General features: G+C 40.8%; 2 protein-coding genes across 2 annotated transcripts; one reads left to right on the top strand and one right to left on the bottom strand.

The window, feature by feature from the left end:
• Positions 1 to 51: 51 nt before the first annotated feature.
• On the top strand, positions 52 to 14,240 carry LOC117299001. Its single transcript, XM_033782410.1, has 14 exons — positions 52 to 180; positions 1,556 to 1,618; positions 2,682 to 2,844; positions 3,251 to 3,739; positions 4,368 to 5,499; positions 6,512 to 6,713; positions 7,290 to 7,442; positions 8,224 to 8,385; positions 9,237 to 9,387; positions 10,776 to 10,935; positions 11,362 to 11,469; positions 12,030 to 12,210; positions 12,748 to 12,954; positions 13,457 to 14,240. The coding sequence occupies exons 1-14, from the start codon at positions 116 to 118 to the stop codon at positions 13,602 to 13,604; spliced, it is 3,384 nt and encodes a 1,127-aa protein (XP_033638301.1). The 5' UTR covers positions 52 to 115; the 3' UTR covers positions 13,605 to 14,240.
• Positions 14,241 to 14,744: 504 nt separating this feature from the next.
• On the bottom strand, positions 14,745 to 20,463 carry LOC117292943 (MAP3K12-binding inhibitory protein 1-like). The gene is made up of 7 exons (XM_033775127.1): positions 20,247 to 20,463; positions 19,222 to 19,329; positions 18,522 to 18,674; positions 17,699 to 17,873; positions 16,980 to 17,156; positions 16,189 to 16,289; positions 14,745 to 15,509 (listed from the first exon to the last, which is right to left on the bottom strand). Exons 1-7 carry the CDS (start codon positions 20,304 to 20,306, stop codon positions 15,330 to 15,332), a joined length of 954 nt encoding a protein of 317 aa, XP_033631018.1. The 5' UTR covers positions 20,307 to 20,463; the 3' UTR covers positions 14,745 to 15,329.
• Between the last annotated feature and the right edge of the window lie 200 nt (positions 20,464 to 20,663).

Here is a 20,663-nt window from a genome sequence, read left to right on the forward strand (position 1 = left end):
CCGTTGTTGTATGAAGGCACCAGTCCAGAGGAAATATTGTGACATTTCAAAAAGTAAAACAAACATTTGAAACGTGTGAAATGGTTCTTTTTTAGTTCATAACATATACAGAAAGATGGCCACAGATAGCGTGGACTTTTATGCACGCATGCAAAAGCTCGAGGAGACGCAACAGAATAGGTGAGGATAAACAAATTGAATCAATTGAATGATAAACAAATTAATTAATAAAGTTACTAGTTAGCCTCGGAACAAAAATATTTTAAAATTAAATTAAAATTAACTTTATTTAGTTTCACTCTGTTTTTTGCCTCTTTTTAAAAAAGAGGAAAAGCCTTTTCACCAATTCTCAATTTCTCTGGGTGCGTTCGATAAGCTTCCCTGGGTCGACCCCGCAGTGCTCACTCGGGTGAGCCCCTGACAAGCAAGAGCTAATCGAACGATCACACTCGCCCTCTCGTGGTGACGGCATGCACCTCAGGTCACCCCCAAGTGACCCACTCCACAAGAATGCTGGTCATCTCGCCACCTGACAAGCTCGCCACCAACAAAGTTGCCCCCTGCAAAGTCGCCCCCCCTACCCGGCTCGCCCCAAGTTGAAACAAAGTCGCCCCCTGGCAATGTCGCCCCCAGCCAATGTCGCCCCCCTAGCAAAGTCGCCCCGAGATGTTGTTCGGAAAATAATTAAGGCTACAATAGTTATGGTAAAAAAATATAGTTAAAACATTGGATAACTTTCAGTATGCCGCCACCACTTTTTCACTCATTTTTACAAAAAGGGATATATCAATCAGGTAAATAAGTTCCTATATTATTTTCTATCGAATGAAAAAGTGGTGGCGCCATACGGAAACTTTTCCAAAACATTTTCAGAAAAAATTCCGTATGAAGTAATGTGCTTGAAGTAAGGCGCTGACCCGGGTGAGCCCCGTCAAAGCTATTCGAACGTACCGGGGCAGACCGAGGCCGACCCAGGGAAGCTAAACGGACGCACCCTCTGTTGTACGACCCTCCCCTGTCTCAGTGTCTGTCATGTACTGCATCATGTGTATGTTGCTAAGCAAAGAAGCAATGATATATGCCTGTATTTTTAAGTCAATAGTTCATCTTCTGAAGTTCTGTTTATTAATAGTAGTGTTTGGTTTGTCTTCTCATCTTTTTCTTGTTCGGAAAGGATGTTATGCCCGCCCACCTGAGCTGTTGCCATACCTCCTTCTTGCAAGGTTACCTACCAATCTCCATGTTGATTGGTCTTTTAGCTAGATGCAATATAACATAACCCTCCTCCCGCCGTCAGGAGGAGGGTTAAAAATCTTTCACTTTCAACCTTCACACCTATCTAATCTTATCGTTACACATTTGCTGTTTGTACTTTATGATTATGAGGGCTGAAGCTTTGGCTTGAGCTTGCATGTCAAAAATGATGAAACCGCTCAAATAACTTTCTGTAAGTCTTCAGTCAAGATACATACAAGCACGTATTTCCATGTATCCACAAATTGAGCAAACTCCTTCATCAGCTTACAATGTCTCCTTGAATCTTTGTTTTTTTCAGAGAGAAGCAGAGAACTAAACTCGAGCAAGAGTTCAATGTCTATATAAAGTCAGACTCACGACTGTGAGTATATTACAGAGACTAGTCTTCTAAAGAATATTAAAACTAGATCAAACCCAAGGAGTACTGCTGGTGTATTGCTAAGCCAAACTTCATGGTCCTGCTTAGCGTGGAATTGTGTCTTTACGGTCACTGCTCTGGCAGTGTCCGCACCAAACTTCCGCATGAGCTGTGTAAGGCCAAGTAAAAAAAGATGTTTAGCGTCCCCGCCCGCTTCCTTTTTACAGGCCGCCTCCTTTTTTATTTTACTTTTTTATTTTATTTTTTTATTGGTGTATCTCAACATATGCATAAAATAACAAACCTGTGAAAGTTTGAGCTAAATCGGTCGTCGAAGTTGCAAGATAATAATGAAAGAAAAAACACCCTTGTCACACGAAGTTGTGTGCTTTCAGATGCTTGATTTCAAGACCTCAAATTCTAAATCTGAGGTCTCGAAATCAATTCATGGAAAATTACTTCTTTCTCGAAAACTACATCACTTCAGAGGGAGCCATTTCTCACAATGTTTTATACCATCAACAGCTCCCCATTACTCGTTACCAAGAAAGGTTTTATTCTAATAATTATTTTGAGTAATTACCAATAGTGTCCACTGCCTTTAAGAGCATCAAATTCAAGTTCTGGTGGTTAAGTCATCTGAGTGTGGGTTCGAATCCCGGTCGTGACACTTGTGTCCTCGAGCAAGACACTTTACTATAATTGCTTCCCTTCACCCAGAGGTACATGTAAAAATGGGTACCTGCGAGGGTAGAGGTTGATAATGCCTTTGTAAAGCCTTTGGAGTGATATGGTTGCCCATAAAAGGTTGTATACTCCCCATAAGAAAGGGTTAGACGGTTGTTGTAAAATGCGCTATATAAGAATTTGTTAATATCATTATTAACTACTTTGTTCCTAAAAGCTCCTTGGAAATCTATATATCTCCAGGGGTTACCACAAAGTATTGCTATCATTTTAATATTTCTTAAATTTGGATCTTAGTTTCAAACTGTAATTATGTAATCAGTAATATTACTATCAGTCTCACCCAGTAGTTTAAAATATCGTTATGATTTGATGACAGGAACAAAGTACGGGCTAGCAAGCTTCAGAGTTACTGGACCAAGATCTGTGAGGATGAACGGCGCAGTAAGGCTCGTAACGATCAGCTATTACGGGAATATGAGCGTGTGGACGCACATGTGGCTGCACTGTCTGCGAGAACAGATAGATTAAAACTACTCAAGGTAACTTAGACATGGATTTTCTCAATAATAATTATGGGTTTTGATATAGCGCTTGATACACACAGAAAGGGAGTCTCAAAGCGCTTCCAACATTGGGCCATTTAATTGATTCCTTAAACCATCTCAGCTCCCTGAGGAGTATACAGCCTGTGCTGCCAAATATGCGCCACTCGGCACCACATAAATCATAATTTCTGCCCTCACATGTACCCATTTACCCCTGGATGGGTGGAGAGATGGTGCAATCTGGGGGAAATCTGTGCTGTGTGGCACAGTGTATTTTGCTCAAAGTGCTGGGTAGGCCCGCCCGGTAACGCCCATTGTGGTTACAACACTTATTACTACCAATAATAATTGTATTAAGTCAAACACGAAATTTTATTGAAATTTCCTCTTTCTCATTCAGGATCAGTATGAGAAACAGATTGAGATAATGTATCCAAGCTGGCAAGAACAAGTAGAGATCAAGAGGCGTCAACAACTGCTGCAGCAACAGAAAGAACAGCAGCAGCTTGCAGAGCGAGTTCAACAGTTACATCAGCTGCAGTCAACGGGGCCAAAGCAACAGCAACAACAACACCTACCCCTCAACCAGCAACAGCAGTTTGGCCAGCAGCATCAGCAGTTATCACATCAACAGGGGAAACCTGTTCTGCAACAGCAACAGCAGCAGCAATACTTACCCCAACAGCAGCAACTACGACACCTACCCCTCAACCAGCAACAGCAGTTTGACCAGCGAGAACGGCAGTTACCGCATCAGCAGGGGTCACAAGTTCTGCAGCAGCGGCAATACCTACCCCAACAGCAGCAGCATGGCCAGTTTGCTCCCCAACTTCACATTGAGCAGGTCCCATACTCAAATCACCAGCAGCAGCAGCAGCAACCTGGGCAGGTGGGTACACAACATTTGATTTTAGTTTTAGTTTTATTAGACTTTACACTGGCATACAAATTGAAATATACAAGTCGTATATATTTTCAGCCCTAATGCTCACCCCCTAACAAGTTCAACAGGAGTACTAGAAGTAACTGCCTTTTACAGCTCAGAATTAATACAAAACGATATGCTAACTCATTTCTCCCCTCAGGTGTCTGGATTTTTAATGAACAATTGGAACGTTGATTCTTTCGTGCAGTAATACGAAGACCGTTGGGTTTTTTGTTTGTTTTATTTATATATTAGATTTGCTGTAATATTTTGTAAAATCAATCTTTTATAATTCAGCTTTTCATTTAATATGTATACTTTTTAGTTATAGACTTTTGTAAAAGTTGTAGTGTTTTTGTCTGTTTTATGATAGATAATAATTTTATGTAAATTTTGTAAATTTGTTGTATAAAAGGCCGAAATGAATTTCCCATCGTGGATAATAAAGGAAATTTTAATTTAAATTGAAGAAGTACAGTCTAGGCCCTTTAATTTCGTAATACATTTTGTAAACATGCAAAGTTTGTTTTGGGGGTAATTTGTCAAGGGATGAAGAAAATGTAACTCTTACCGCATTTATTGTTGTTTTCAGATCACAGATGCAAGCGGTGAGTATGATCGCCTCAAACGAGCAAGCCCAGGCATACCAAATATCCAGGTCCAAGCCAACACCCCACCTCAATCACGTCTGCAGGATCCCCTGTATGCAAGTCGTCAGTTTGGTTCCCTACCACAAAATCTCTCGTACGACGGCTCAACTTCAGGACCTGGTTTCCAGACAAATCTTCAAGAAGCTGCAGATGACTACGAAACCCCAAGTGGCACTAGTAGGTTTAGCACGAGACAGAACGGTTCGCTGGGTTACAGCCAACAAGGACAGAGCCCCATGGCGTACGGAGAATCTGGGCCAGTGTTGGATAATCGTCAATTGCAATATCAGAACGACGATGGTGGATATACAAAGCTCAATGCTCGTATCCAATCGACAAGACTGCCTTCAGCAGATTTATCTATCTATACTGATATTCAGCATGATGGAGCCGGAGGAAGGAGACCGACTTTCGAAACGTTCCCTCAAGCTGGCGTTCAGGCATCGTCAAACCACCCTGAAGCACCTCAGCACACACAGCCAACCCAAGCGGTGTCGAATAACAGCATGGATGCTGCATCAACCTACCCTCCGAGCCAAGCCAGCTCCATCAATCCACTGGCTCCAAGCTCTCAGCCACCAGTGACAACCCAGCCTGCGAGACTTCCACGCGGCAAATCAAGTCCAAATGTCAACCAGGCGAAGAAGACTGTCCTACCGCAGATCAACGACAGCGACGGCGAAAACGACAGCGTCGTCACCCCGCTGAATGACGACGATCTGTACGAAACACCAACCACTACCCAACCCCGTGGCGGGAATTCTCAGCTGAAGCCCATGGATATGTTGAAACCGTCCGAGCGCGCTGGATCGGCCGTCAGCGGGAAGGCGATATCCACGGCACGCACTGACCCGTTCTCCTCGGAAGAAGACGAAGATGAGGAAGATAGCGTCGCTGAGGAGGACACGGCTGCCCTGAGGAACGCCCTCCAGAAGCAGTTACATGTCAGTGGTGATGAGGCATCCAAGAGGAAACAGAACCTTTTGACGGCTGCTGATGAAAGAGTTGGAGATCAGCCGTCCAAAGCGGCAAGAGGAGAGAGCGATAGGGAGAAGGCTGCTCAACAAGTATCGAGTAAGTATCAAATCAACTGACAAATTCAAGAAAATGATCAAAACAAATGATCAACATTAATCAACTATTGCATTACAGGTGGATTTAATTTAATTCAATTGATTTTTCATTTATTTTATTTATTTTCCCAAACTTAATAATTTTTGTAAGCGCTGTGATTTAGTTTTCTAAGTAGAGCGTATTTAAATGCTGTTTTTATTACTATTATTATGTGTGAAACCAAATTTTCGTTTCTTTCATAAATTATGATTAGTAATTTCAGCTGTATAAATCACTGCTTACAAAAGCAAAAGTTCTTATAGATAATAATAATAACATTTGAACACATCCTATAGATGTGCTGTGTGATGTATTCCAAAGAACCCGGTACGCTTTGAGAAGGGGTTTGCCCCAGGGATTCTGTAATAACTGGCTGTACACTGCTGTACACTGCACCGCATCACTTGTAAACCCTTACAATAGCCAAATGTGTTTCATAATTCAAACATAGCTTCTTCATATTCTGTTGTATAAATATCCTTTACATGAGATAAAGTGATATGTTGTATTATTATTATTGTTGTTAAGTAGGGTTTGAAATTTAGAATCAGGTGTGAGGTTTGGGGTAGCACCATGTGTACATTTCTTTTGAGTAGTGTTCATGGTGTTGGTTCTGAAAAGAACCGGTGCTTGGCAACTCCAGGGCTGTGTGCTTAATTTTTGAAAGGGCAAGGGCACCAAGGCATTTTCTCCTTGGTAAAGGGCACCCTATGATGTAATTGCAAATTTGTACTGGAGCATTTCAAGTGCACCAAGGCAATGACCAGGGGGCATGGAGGCAATCGCCTCCGTTGCCTCCGGGAAGTATCAGGCCTGGCAACTCACTGTTTCGACCAGTAGGCCTATGCTCTGATCTTCTTTGTTATAGTGGTTGTAAAAAATTGTTAAGTTTTGTTGTTATGTGGTATGGAGCTCTGTCTCCGCTGAGGATGACTCGCACAAAATAACTTCACTTGATCCTCGTTGTTTGCAGTAGCAAAGCCGAGACAGATGCAAGAGTCCAAAGTACAATCTCAACTAGACGAGAGAGATTCTGCAAGTGATAGTGATGATGAGATTGGCAGTGATATGAGCTTGCCTCTCAGTGATGAGGATGAGACGGGGCCGAGGAGCGGGAGCAAAAAGATGGCCGCCGAGAAGACACCAGCATCTAACGAGATGTCCCAGGAGGCGAGGTCAGTGGATAGAGTTATTCTAGAGTAGTGGCAGTAGAAGCTATGTACAGATATATGTCACTCTACTTAGCTGTCTCAACATCGGCAGGAGCCCCCTACATAAAACCATATAACCTGTCACTAACCTTTAGCAGTGCAGAAGAATGCCTTTTCTCGAGTGGGATGCCTCTGATATGGGTCTTGAGTGGTCCTTTAACACTGTTATACATAGAGGATTGTGTTGAACAAAAATCTCAAGTGGTCACTGCAAAATGTTGTACATTTTAGGTGAATTGGCAAAGAACTGAAGATGACGAATGAGGGGACAATACCAATTTTCTAAGTGGGCAATTGTTATTCTCATTGAGTTGTGCTACATCACTCTTTACATTCTACTATGTAAGTGGAAATGACGTCAACATCTTACTTTCAAAGGCCTCCTCAAGACGTTTCTTTTTCCCCACCCATCCTAGTTTGTTTGTTTTTCTTTTGTTTTGTTGTCATAGTCTCATGTAAAGCGCTCTGTTCTCCGTAGAGCGCTATATAAATGTTTCATATTATTATTATTATTATTATTATTATTATTATTACTTTCAGATCCAAACCAAAGGCCTCCACCCTGATGGTGACGGAGCAAGGATTCTGGCGACTAGTATCGGCCGTGGAGCAAGAGATCGATCAGTCCGATAATATTGAGAAGATTTACAACCAGCCTGAAAGCACCCAAGCCATCAAGACAGAGATCGCCAAGTAAGCACCAGCCGTCGATTTCACAAAACTCTTCCTAACTTAAGACTAATCTTAGGACAAGTCCCAACCCTGCACTGTAGCATGCAGACCTTAAGATTAATCCTAAGTTAGGACGAGTTACTCGTCCTAACTCGAGATAAGACTTGAGTCCTAACTCTTTGTGAAATCAACGGCAGGGCCCATTTTCATTAACCCTGTAAAGCACAAAAACTTGCTTTTAGCAGCCAACATTTCTTTAAGTTTACATTGTTCCCCACTCATTTTTCACTTAACAGAGAAATTTGCTAAGCAGTATTATCTTCTTTAAAAGGGCTTTATAAAATTGGGCCCAGGAGACAATCATAGAGCTGCCTAGGCAGATATATTGCTTAAAATGTTTCTGCTAAGCAGAAATGAGCAGATTACCAGTCACAATCGTTACATCTGACATGATAGTTAAAATAATTTTATGCTCGGCTACTTTTTGTGCTTCAGCAGCTCTATAAAATTGGGCCTTTAGACCTGCTTAAGCAGCACCGGTCTCAAGCTCTGGTGTTTCTGATCAGCAAAGTGTGGGTTTGAGTCCCAGTCGTGACACTTTTGTCCTTGAGCAATGTAGTGCATTTAAAAGAATCCAGAGCACTTCTTATTGTCAAAATAAGGAGACAGCCAACATAGGGCTACTAGGTAGCTCAATTTGTGGACCACCGGTACGATATCCGGAGGCGTTGGTTCAAATCCCTCTCCAGTCAATTTTTATTTGTTCAACCTCAGAGCACTGTTTTATGACTTTGTTTTGCAGGACAGTAAACAATAATGGCAGCCTGGATCATCTAGACCCCAATGCCATCAGTATGGTGGTGCTGCAGCAGTTGCAGCAGATTGTACTAACCTTACCCGGAGGATGTCTGCTCTCTGATAAACTACTAGACACCAACAGGACCATCACCGAAGTCACTGTCAGGTATTAACCATTCCATGGTTTTTCTTGGCAGGCAAAATATGCTAATTTTTGTAATTTCAATCTCCTTCAAGTCAATGTTTTTCAGTTAGCATTTAAACAACTTCTTCAAACGTGTTCCTGATCAGGGCTTGAGTTTTACACTGGACCTTCAGGCTCAAAGGCCAGTAGTTTTGGTAAACTTATTCCTGTAGATGTTTTTTTTTACAGAGCTTGGGAAAATACTGAGTATACAGTGCTTAAAGACAATGGACACCATTGGTAATTGTCAAAGACCAGTGTTCTCACTTGGTGTATACCATCATCAGCATAAAATAACAAGCCTGTGAAAATTTGGGCTCAATTGGTCATCAAAGTTGCGAGAAAATGATGAAAGAAAAAACACCCTTGTTGGACGAATTTGTGTGCTTTCAGATAGGAAATTAAGGTAGAAGTCTTTTAATATTTTAGTGAGAAATTACCTCTTTCTCAAAAACTACATTACTTCAGAGGGAGTTGTTTCCCATAATGTTTTATACTATCAACAGCTCTCCAACGCTCGTTACCAAGTCAGTTTTTAAGTTAATATTTGTTTCGAGTAATTACCAAACGTGTACCTTTCCTTTAATACACATCAGTGTAAAAACCAAAAAGTACTTATAAACTTGTATTTCCTTTTCTCCAATGCATTTTGTTTGAAAAAGCCTTTGGAGCGCTACAGTTTCCCAGGTTGTATACTCCCCAGTGAGCTGAGAAAGATTACAGGAATGTTGTTGGCCCAATGACCAGGGCACTAATGTTAAGCTCATTGAGACGCCATTTTAAAATGCGCTATATAAGAGTATTATTATCTTTGACTTTCTTGTCAATTTTAGGTCATTTCTTTATTCCTCGGCGCTGGGTTTCTGGGATAAACTTCTCCAGCATCTGGTGCTGCTTATGAGGAAAGGCGTGATGGACGCAGAGGATGTTGCCAACATGGTGGCTCCGCTCCTCATTAGTGATGACTCCACCATGGCTGATAAGGTCAGGAAATAGGCCTATGATTTTGTTTGAGATGGTTCTTTTTCTTGACTTTTGGTCTCTGTTCGTAAGGCAACCATATTTGTAAGGCAACACTTTGAATCAGCTGGTCAAACCACAGAGCGCTCAGCGTAGTGAATTGTCATTTGGGTTGCAATCAGCAGGCATGCAACTCTTCCGCGTTTCCGCGGAGTTCCGCATTGTTTTTCTGATTTTTTTTTTATAGCCTAATATATGCCTGGCATTAACAGTGTACAACTACAATCATGTAAAATAAGCCTAGTACATGCTAACAATGCACCTTAGAGCATAATAAACCTCAACATTTTCTAGGGTACCATTGTGGGTATCATGTCCCGTGGCGTTTCGGCTGCCTCGCTCCGCACTTGCGTTGTGCCTTTGAAAATTTTCCTTTTTTTTTTTTTTAAACGGGAAGTTGCATGCCTAAATCAGTGCATCAGAGAACAGTGTGCTTTTCAGCAAGCAATAACATGTCCTTCATAGAATCGTTGTCTGTCGGAAATCCAACAAAAATTTCAGAGAATTGTTATCCAACTACCTGTCCAGGATTACTTTTGACAAAGAGCACCCTAACTGATTATGAAGTTCAAACTAGAACCATTTTTTAAAAATATTTCCCTCGGAAATGAAGTCATATTCAAGAAAACTGTATCTAAAAACAACCTTGAAAAAGTTTGGTTGTTAACCAAAATTAAGGCACAACACTGACATCTCATTTGCACATGAGTTTTTATTTTGTTCGCCCGCGCTCTTACTTGGACAGCACGTGCACCAACCTCACAGTGCATTATATTCATACCATGAAGTCTGCACTTTACTTGGAAGAAGAAGAAGTGTGTTTGCATGCTGAAAATTGTGCATGGTTTTCAACTGCTTCTCTCTCCTGACTCACACATTTGATTAAGCTCCCATTTTCACAGCTATGTTAATTCATCTACCTGGTTGACCACACAAAACTTGAACAATGGCGGCGACTATTTATATGTAGTCAGCTCTACTAATCCTGTATAACATAATTAACCAAACAGAGTTTTATGTTTTTTTGTTGAGTTTTCTCTTAAGGTGATAATTTTGCGTATTTATTTATTTATTTATTTATTTATTTCCTTTATTTACCCAGGGTGAGCCAAATCAGTAAAAAAAAACTGGTTTCCATTTGGGCCCTGCGAACAAACTAACATGTTAAAAGTAAACAAAAATCACATGATAAAATTACGATATAAAAATTACATTATTATTTAAGAATGTTACGGAAACTTAAAAGCAATATAAACAAAAAATAAGAGTAAAAAAATATTACAAGAGTAAATTTTGTAAACTGTACATGCAGACCAATGTGAAATTTTGCTCAATTATTTGTCCAACTTCAGGCAGTGGATGTGTTGATAACGATCTTGCAAGAGCAGGAGCAGCTAGAAGACAGCCAGCTCGATGATACCTACTCAACTCTACCCTCTGCCTCGGCCACGCCTGCTCATCTTAGCATGCCACAAGAGGGCGCTACCAACCAACCCCAGGTACCACCTATAGGTGAGTTATAAAATGTAACACTTTGAACCTTGAGTTAGTTTTGGACAGTGACACCCTGACCCTGATTTATATTGCCATATAATAGGCCTGGAATTTTGTCATTTTTAGGGCAAGGCCACCTCGACCTTCGATAGGTGCAAATTTTGAAGGGCACCAAGGCCAAACAAAAAGGGCACGGCAAACTTGGCCTGATGTTTGGTTTTTTTCAAGGGGCATCACGGCCACTTGAAGGGCAACGACAGCAATGGCCGTCGTGGTAGACGTGAAATTCCAGCCCTGATATAATAGCAAATTTTCAACTTTACCTGTATTGTACTAATATACTATGTATCTCTATCTCTGATGTAAAAACCAATACCTGTCTTTATCGGCAAGGGACCAGGCTACCTCTGAGCTTTATTGAATTCTGTTTCCTTGAATTTTCAGTTCCACGCCTAGATCTCGGAGGTACAGGTGACCACAAAACTCCAGAGATTGAAACTGACCGAGTTAGTCATGACAGTTTCTTTGATGAGCCTTCCGTTCCATTAACAGGTAACTATTACTAGCTCTGAAAAAAAAATGGGATGTTTTCTTTTTCTTATTGAGTCCACTTCAAAATCAGCTAGCTGCTCAGCTGAAGCTTGACATATTCCTCTGCATCTTCATTTTGCATTGCAAGATCAGGTTACCAGCCAAAAATCCATAAAACTGTTTTTTTTTTCATTCAGCAAAAGAATTTGCTTAGCATTATTTTCTGCTGTAACCCCTACATCCTCTCCGAGACCTTGTAGCCCTTCGTTCTTCTTCACTTTCATCAGCTACCTGACACCTTGACTCTTATTCTATCGCTCATTGCCAGGATTCCCTTGGGCCCTTCACCATGACACGCTTTGGCGTTCGTGCTTTTTCAGTCATAGCTCCAACACTTTGGAGCTACCCACTCTCATTCAAGCAGCTCCTTCATTGGACACTTAAAAATAATTACTTAAAACCCATCTGTTTTGTCAATCTAGTTATAGCGCTTAGAAACTCTATATATCAAATTATTATTATTATGTTGAGAATCACCTCGGCTCTTGCTGCTACAATGACAAAGATTGTTTCTCGTGCAGAAACCATAGCCTACCAGCAGATGATGCAGAGCTCTCAGGGGTCGGCTAAGCTTAAAGATCTGGATGGTCTGGGAGACAGCGAAGAGGGGGATGAGGAGGATTCATCTGAAGATGAAGAAGATGATGAGATTGAGAAGGCTACCAGACTTTCTCCTGAGACCCCTCCTTCATCCAGAAACAAGTACGTTCAGAGACAAATTCGCTTTTGAATTTAACTTAGTTTTCCCTTTACTTAGTTTTCCCTTTACTCATATTTTGAATAGATCATTTCAAGAAGGGAATGTTGTAAAAGGCACTGGATACCTTTGGTAATTGTCAAAGACCAGTATTCTCACTTGATGTATCCCAACATATGCATAAAATAACAAATCTGTGAAAAATTTTGACTCAATTGGTCAGCAAAGGAAGAGATTAATGGGGAAAAAAAACATTGTTGCACAAATTTGTGTGCTTTCAGATTTCTAATAAAAGGCTTCAGGCCTCAAGTCTTTTAATATTTGAGTAAGAAATTACCTCTTTCTCAAAAACTACATTCTTTCAGAGGGAGTCTTTTCTTACAATGTTTTAAACTATCAACAGCTGTCCGTTGCTCGTCACCAAGTAAGATTTAATAAGTAATTACCAATAGTGTCCAATACCTTTAAAACAAATTATATTCTTTATCCCTGATAACATCTATTAAATGTTTACTTGTGTTTTTGAAAAAATTGCTTGACAGGAGGAGGAGAAATGTCTTATCATCGTTTGGAGGAAGCAATAGTTTGGGTCTTAGCTACGGGGATGATGATGATGAAGATGGGGATGAGGCAAAACAAGATGGTGGAGAAACCAAACGATCTGAGCAGATGTCGGATCTGATCAGTTCCCCGTCGCCGTCTCCTAGTCCTAAAGGATCGGGATATGTCCCCTCCGCCATGGAACAAAGGTTTGACAACATTTTTCCTTTCTCTCAAACTGGTTCAAACTATCCCTTTTAAAAACATTTCTTTTTTCTGTGACTATAAAACACATACTATTTGTAGATCATTGTTTATTAATTTTGGTTTTACCCATATGCACTGATGTGTGTTGGCACTGTATACTCAGTACTTTCCCCCGAGTTCTGTGAAAAAATCACAGGCATGTTACTCCGATGGGATTCGAACCAACGACCTTTGCAATTCCAGAGCAGTGTCTTACCAAATAGACCAACAAGATTGCCCTGAAGCTAGAGGCAATCCTCAAGTTTAGCAGGGTACCACAATGCTTTAATAGATCATTTTTGGTAAAATTTAATACTTGTTGGGCTGAACAAAGAAAAATTTACTAGAACAGGATGTGCCGTCTCCCTACTTTGTCAATATCTTCGCGTCAGTATCTGTGTCACATAATTGTACATTTTTTGCGATCTTGATGGTTTCTCTCACTGACTCAATGTTGCCCTACAGCATGAAGTCTACCGGCCGCAGTGACCCCTTACAGAGGTCAGCAGCCTTCTGGGGTGAAGAGTCGGACATGGAGGAATCAGAGATGAGTGTGCCCATGGGAACGCTGAAATCAGATGACTTGAAAGATGATTTCGATTTCTACGACTGAGCGATGCAAGGAGACTACAGTCCCGTTTGCTGTGCTGCAAGAGTCGGATCCTGTGTGACATGGGTTTATGAATTTGTGGTACAAGAACTTCTGCATTGGGACTCAAGCCCCGGTATGGCTCCAAACCCTGAGGAAACCTGTCAACTAATAGTTGACTTGGTATTGTAGAGCGCATGTATCTACCACCAGCAAGGTTGGCAAGGTGCTTGATCAAAGAGAAACATTTGTAAGACGTTTTGAAATTTTTGAGTTATGAGACAAATTTATGTAGCACCTTTGTACTGTTGTAGGGGGTTTGCAAAGTGCTGTGTTGCACTCAGCAGTCACTGACAGAAACACCGCAGCAAACCCCTTTACTTGGTGTACTTACTGACAAGTGAAACTGGGTTCTTTTATGTGCACAGTACATGGGTCCTACGGCTTTCTTCCCTCCCGAAGGATGAAGCAATTGTGGTAAAGTTTTTGTCAATTTATTTTGATTGGCCTATAAAGTTTGCAGACTGATTTCAATACAAGGTTTAAGTTTGATATGAAAGATTTTTATACAGTACTATATTGATAATCAGGGTCCACTTTTTATCATTTTAATTTTGGAGAGCTTGAGTGGGGGAGGAGAAAGGGGGAAGTCACAAGGCCCCCCCCTTCACCTTGTGCACACAACACTGGACTTGATTGGATGCACTTGAGGTTAGGGTTGATCAAGAGAATATTATATGTAAAAATGTGTGAACTGTATACCTTGAATAATTATGTGTGTCTAAATTAAATGAGTCAACGAACAAAGAACATTTCACAGAAAACTTGTTTGAATTTGAAGACAAATTATTTGGATGTTTATTTGTCTATGTACAGACTTTACACATCATGATTTGAGACAGAAATATCCCTAATCCACCGTCCACTCAAAGACAGTAAACCCCCAAACCCACACTATAAGGTGACATCGTGGTCAAGTGGTTAGCCTGCAGAACTTGCAATCACAAGGTTGTGGGTTTGAATCCCCCAACTAACTGCTGATTTCACAATGACTAGAATAAGTATTGTCGTCTAGTTAATGAATCACAATTTCTTGATTTGTACAATTCATAATCATAGATGTTAAACCAATGTTTGTACAGAGAGAGATTGGCTGTTGCCAGCTTGGTGTTTATATCCCTTGTGGGAGATTGCCGAGTTCCCTTGATGGGAAGATCATTCAAACAAACAACAAACATCTATATAATACTCTGTGAAAGTAAGATCAAATTCCCACTCTGAAATTTTGATCCAAATCCCACTATGTCAAAGTGAAATCCCAAGTCCCAATCAAACACAGTTAGATCCCAATCTCACCCAGAGATTATAGACTAATCCACAAAGTTTATCACCTACATATCCACAATAATATAAAAACCAGAAATTAATTGCAGAGTGGTTAGGTAGATGCAATAACGAGTCAACAACTTTGAAATGGTGAGTAAACCACCCTTTCTTTTCACATTCATCATGTACAAAGAGATTTTATACATCGGGCCTTTCCCAAACCTATCTTTCTGCTGGTGACCGTTGTTTTGCTAGTGCAGTCAAATTGTCTCGATCGCTGATCAATACATTTTTGCTCTTGCACATTTTTCTGCTATACATGTAGTACACACAGAAATTAGCTCCCAGGCAATCAGCTTGATGAAATTGGAAATTGGGCTATGGTTGACTGTGATACGTAACCACTGTACTTCCCCACAATGTTCATGTCTTGTGTAATAAGGAGACGGTTCCACTGGTGCTCTGTAATTTACCAGCCTCTGTGCTTTTTCTCAGCAGGGATTCTTGTAACTTCTTTATTCTGTTGTCAATCTCATGGATGCCGATGTCTGCCATGACATCGGATTCGTGACTGTCGACTCGCTGACACTTCAACATAGATTGCTATCAATCAAATAGGCAAGAGAGAAAATAAGTAAACTTCTTGATATTTTAGTAATTATTATGGGAAAGCCTCCATTAAAGAAGGAGGCCACGATAAAACATCCTTTGCATTTTCACTGATTATGCTTTACATGGAATCAGGCCAATACACAAGTCATCGTGTGGGAGCCCACTCACGGCAAGACCCACCAAGACCATGCTCAAGACCCTGATTGAAGACGCAGGAGTAAGTAGTCAACAAGGAGGAGCTAATCAGCTCTACGCAAGAGTTGTGTGGCGTGTCAGACATCAAGCCCGACTCAAACATGCGGCAACGCGACAATTTGGGTCGACTGAGTGAGTGAGTGAAATACACAATCTGAGAAGCATTACCGACAGTAATGGTTCTCAGATCCAAATTTGTTGGGATAGAAACTGGTATCTTTTTACATAACCACATTGCTTCAAAGTGAAACGTTTCTCAAAATGCTTTCTCAAGCTGCTGTAGGCTTCTAAACAATTTTTTTTGTATTGCCACTTGTTTTAAGAGTGATTTCATATAGCTTCCCTTTTATTACACATTGGTGTATGGGTAAAACAGTGACAATATTCTTTATCAGTGATGCAAATTAAACATAGGATAGTTTGTTGTTCCACCAAAAAGCAGCGAAATTGGAAAAATTGTTTGGTGCGTACTTACCGTAGCAGCATCAAAGTACTCCGGTGACAATCCCTCCAGGTGTAGAATCCGGCTCTCCAATTCTTTCAGTCTCTGGTAGACTCCCGATCGAGGGACCTCACCTAGATTTCACAACAAGAGATAATTGACACAGACAAACAATAACGACTAAAAGAGGTAACCCAAGGCGTGTGACCGAGCGGTCTTGGCGTATTGGTTTAAAATTCTTGTGTCTAATAAGTCATCAGGGTGTTGGTTTGAATCCAGCAAAAGAAAGATTAAAGATTTAGCAGAGGTTTAAACCCTGCAACAAGATATGGACATGGACAATCAGCAAACAGGTAACCCAATGCAGTGCAAGGTGTGCCGTGACCGAGCAGTCTTGACGCATCAAACTGAAATTCTTGTAGGGTTGTGGGTTCAAATCCCAGCAAAGGGAAGATCAAAGATCTAGCAAAGGTTTATACCCTGCATCAAGATAATGGACTCGGACAAGCAACAACAGGAGGTAACCCAATGCAGTGCAAGGTGTGTCGTGGCCGAGTGGTCTTGGCACATTCGACTGGAACTTTTGTGGCTAAGTCATTGGGGTGTTGGTTCGAATCCCAGCCAAGAGAAGATCAAATACCACAGGGCTTAAACTGTTTACTTGACCTGAACTTTTTTAATAAGACCAAATCAAAGTTCTAAAAACTTAATGACACGTACATCAGGCTAGTGTTACATACATACATACATCAGGCATTTTTATAGCGCCACAAATATATTGGAACACTTTACAAAAGTGTTAAGGGTGAGGCCTGGAATCCTACCTTGAGCGAGTTTGAGGTGTGACTCCATATTATGCAACCTCTCCTCTATACCCTGCTGGGTGCTCATGCGGGTCAAACAGCGTCTGGCCCTACTGCTGGGTGACCGGCCTGCCATCGGGCGATAGGACACCATTGTTGGTCTTGTCTGTGGTCCATGAACGTTGACGACCCGGGATACTGAAACAAAAAAGATTGGAGAAGAGATGATTTAGGAGTTGAACCACTTGGCTAGTCCCCTCAACCAAGCGTCAACACCAAACAAGTCCAGCCTAGGCTTGATATACCATCTAGCCACAGTTCACTCTTTTTTTAAATTTGGTCGGGTAACCCCAAAATAAAATGTCTTAGCTTTAAATAAAAAAGTCCTACACTTTTTCTAAGCATAATTTTGGTGAAGAAAAACAAAAGAGTTGGTAGATTTGCAAACTTGTTCTAAAAATGTGAAGGAAAACAGGGAGTCAAATGTCAGGTTCTCCTCTAGTCTAGTCTTAGTGCAGTTCTACCCTTATAACAAATGTGTCATACGCACTGAAAACTCCTGAAGGCTTCTTGAGTGTGATTCAAACCCATGACCCCCAAATTCTCTGTTCAGGTGGTTAGTATTAAGTTTTTTTTCTGGAAGAAATAAAGATCAACAACTGCTGCACAGTAGGTGTAGTGTACAAAGCCTTTGCGTACCATGCAAAACAATGAAATAAATCTAGTGTGATTTAATTTACCCTTGACGTGACTTTTGTAGCCAGCTCTGGGTATGAAGATGGCATCAGTGCGCGCACAGCTGTTAAGCTGATGGTGATGTTTGGATGTCACTGGGACAGAGTAGAACTCTCGTCTGTTGATATCATCAACTTCCAGCTGTTTCTTCTCCATGAAGGATCGGATTCGTCTCTCAATCTTAAAAATGAATAAAAAAAGTTTCAGATAGAGACAGCATGTCTTTGTTTTAATAGGTTGTTTTAACACTTGTGTCCTTCAGCAAGGCACTTTACTATAGATGCTTCATTCTTATGGTGGTACATAATGTATGTAGGTTCGGTGCATTGTGTCTGGCATGTATAAGAACCCAGTTACACTTAGTGTTAAGAGAAGGGGTTTGGCAAGGTGTTTCTGGTTTTCGGTCCCTTCCTGACTGCGTGGGTTTTCCCTGGAATAATTCTCTGCGTTTTTTCTCCCAATTCTAAAACTTAAACTTCCTTCCTTGTTTTCTCTCCATTGGGTTCTTGGCTAGTACAATGATTGTACTCGCTTTTCTGAGAAGTCTTTGGCTTCACAAGCAGAATAAATGAAAATTAAATCTACCAATACTAATGAACATAAAGCAGGCTTGGATATATGCTTCGTTTTTGAAAGAGAAGGGGCACCAAGGCATTTTCTCCTAGGTAAAGGGCACCCTAAAAAGGTAATGCAAGTCTACTGGAGCATTTCAAGGGCACCAATGCCAGGGGGCATGGAGGCAAGGTGTTAAGGTCTTGTGGAGGATGCATGCCAGTGCTCCAGTCTCAGCCGTGCAATGATGATAATGATAAACAACAACATGCCTACCTCTGCATTGGATGCACTAATCTGCACCACCGATGGATCTACTGTGATGGATGGCTTCTGATCTTCATCCTTAATTGCTTGAGATGTTGTAGAATCCATGGATCCTGGGGTGGCCTCTTCCTCCTCATCTGTCATCTGGTCATGAACCAAAGTCTGTTAAAAAGGGAAAAAAATCAAATTAATGCCTTAAGTAGATGGGATATAGAATATTTGGTGAATATAGACCGCTAGCCTGGAACTACCTGGAGGCCACAGCCTATGTTGCCCTGGTCTTGGCCTTGGTGCCCCTTTAAAAGTTTCCCATAAACCCTAGACTTTGAGATTCACCCGTAAAAATGCACCTTGCAAAATGAAGTGGCCTTGCCCTTTCAAAGGTAAGATTCCAGAGACCTCTTGCATTTATGACAGCACAAGCTCAGAAAGTAACCTTGCACGGAGGTCAAAGGAAGACACAGGGGCCTACATCATTGACTGAAAGTTTTGCTAGAATGTCCAAAGTTGCCAGATTTAAGGATTCGCGAGTTTGTCAAAAAATGGGCTCAGCCAGACTGTCAAAATCGAATCTCTTAAACCTCTTTGTCTCTGTGATGTACATGTATCACCCCCTCAGACTTAAAATCTGATTAAACTGTGATAAAAACATTAACAAACAAACAAACATACAACTATGCTAGAGTAAGGGTTTGATTCTTGAACCCACCTGTAAGGACGATATGAGCTTTTTCAAATGTGTGTTGAGTTGTGATGCATTGATTGTGCAGATGGCAGAAGGATCCACTGTCAGCGAAACGCTACAGGAAAGGTTTGTCTGAGGAGAAAATTCAAAATAAATTACCAGGTTTTAAAACATTAATTCAGCATTTATGGCGTGTCGTGGCCGAGCGGTCTAGTGCATCGGATTGATGGCTGCTGAACCATTGGAGTGTCGGTTCGAATCCTGATCATGACACTTGGGGGCACAAGCATTCTTGATGAACTGTCTCAACTCCTTAGGATTATGCACCACCGGCAACCTATGTTACAGATAGTACCATAATAGACGCGCACCGGATGCTCATCACATCAAGAATCTTCACCTCCGCAGGTACCCATCTACTCCTTGGTGATGACGAGAAGCAATTGTAGTAATATATGTCTTCCTCACGCCCATCAAATCCTACATTAACAAAAGTGTATTCCCCACAACATTGTTGTAAATTTAGGTCATTGGTTAGTAAGTAAATACAAAGTTGTTGGGGTGGGTACATGTAGTTGTAACAGCCTCTAGAGTCAGGGACCTTTTACAGACAAGACCAATGGCAATAAACTAAGTCCAAGTCTACAGAATGAAAAAGAATGTTGTTGTCTGTAAAACAAACACTAAATAACACCTTCGCATAAAATTAAAAAGCACACATAACAGTGACATAGGCCCAATATAAGCAAACAAAGGAAAACAAAACGGTGGTAGGCCTATATTAAAATTGTTTATTTATGTATTGTTTTGTTGTTTGTTAATGCAATTGCCAGTTGGTGACAGCTGGGGCCAACATAAATACAAAATACCACAACAAAGATGCATCAATTTGTCTGTAAATTAGATCTGTGCCTTTCTAGCGTTCAAAATAGAAACAGCTGTTGAGTCAAAATTGGAGTATTCATTAGTTTGCAGGCGAGAATTGGATTTCTAGGAATGAAAACAGAAATCAATAAAATTTCCAATTTCAGTTTCACATTTATTTTTACCTCGGTTAAAAAGTTCTGCAAACACGTTAAAATACTTCGAACATTGTCATCGAGATCCATTGTGCTTCCTTTGTTTAAGACGTGTTGATATTTTGTACACAGATGAGTAGATTATATAATGTAGCTTGTAAACGTTTTAGTACAACTGCACCGAGAGCCGAGCCGTGGTGAACGAAAGGATGTCCGCCGTTGTTTTGGTCCAAGTCACGGCATCAGAATTCAGAATGTACGGTCATCGCGGTTCTCGATTGCACCAGACTAATGAGGTTTAAAACAAATACATGTTTAGCGTAACATAACCGACCCTAAAATGGCAGGTGATATTTGTTTTCTCTATTTTTTATTTTACTTAAAAGAACAAAGTTTTGTATAAAACTGTACAAAAGAATACTATCAAAAGACAAGCTGAATATAAAT

Source organism: Asterias rubens, chromosome 1 (assembly GCF_902459465.1).
Source record: "Asterias rubens chromosome 1, eAstRub1.3, whole genome shotgun sequence".
NCBI classification, from domain to species: domain Eukaryota; kingdom Metazoa; phylum Echinodermata; class Asteroidea; order Forcipulatida; family Asteriidae; genus Asterias; species Asterias rubens.

What these genes read in the sequence shown, in the direction of transcription:
- LOC117299001 (XM_033782410.1), top strand. Translation starts at nt 116, where the DNA reads ATGGCCACAGATAGCGTGGACTTTTATGCACGCATGCAAAAGCTCGAG. An exon ending in ATCAAGACAGAGATCGCCAA is followed by an intron (nt 7,443 to 8,223) that starts GTAAGCACCAGC and finishes TTTGTTTTGCAG; the next exon opens with GACAGTAAACAATAATGGCA. An exon ending in CCCTCCGCCATGGAACAAAG is followed by an intron (nt 12,955 to 13,456) that starts GTTTGACAACAT and finishes GTTGCCCTACAG; the next exon opens with CATGAAGTCTACCGGCCGCA.
- LOC117292943 (XM_033775127.1), bottom strand. Translation starts at nt 20,306, where the DNA reads ATGGATCTCGATGACAATGTTCGAAGTATTTTAACGTGTTTGCAGAAC. An exon ending in TTAGTGCATCCAATGCAGAG is followed by an intron (nt 17,874 to 18,521) that starts GTAGGCATGTTG and finishes TTCATTTTTAAG; the next exon opens with ATTGAGAGACGAATCCGATC. An exon ending in AGTACTTTGATGCTGCTACG is followed by an intron (nt 15,510 to 16,188) that starts GTAAGTACGCAC and finishes TTTGATTGATAG; the next exon opens with CAATCTATGTTGAAGTGTCA.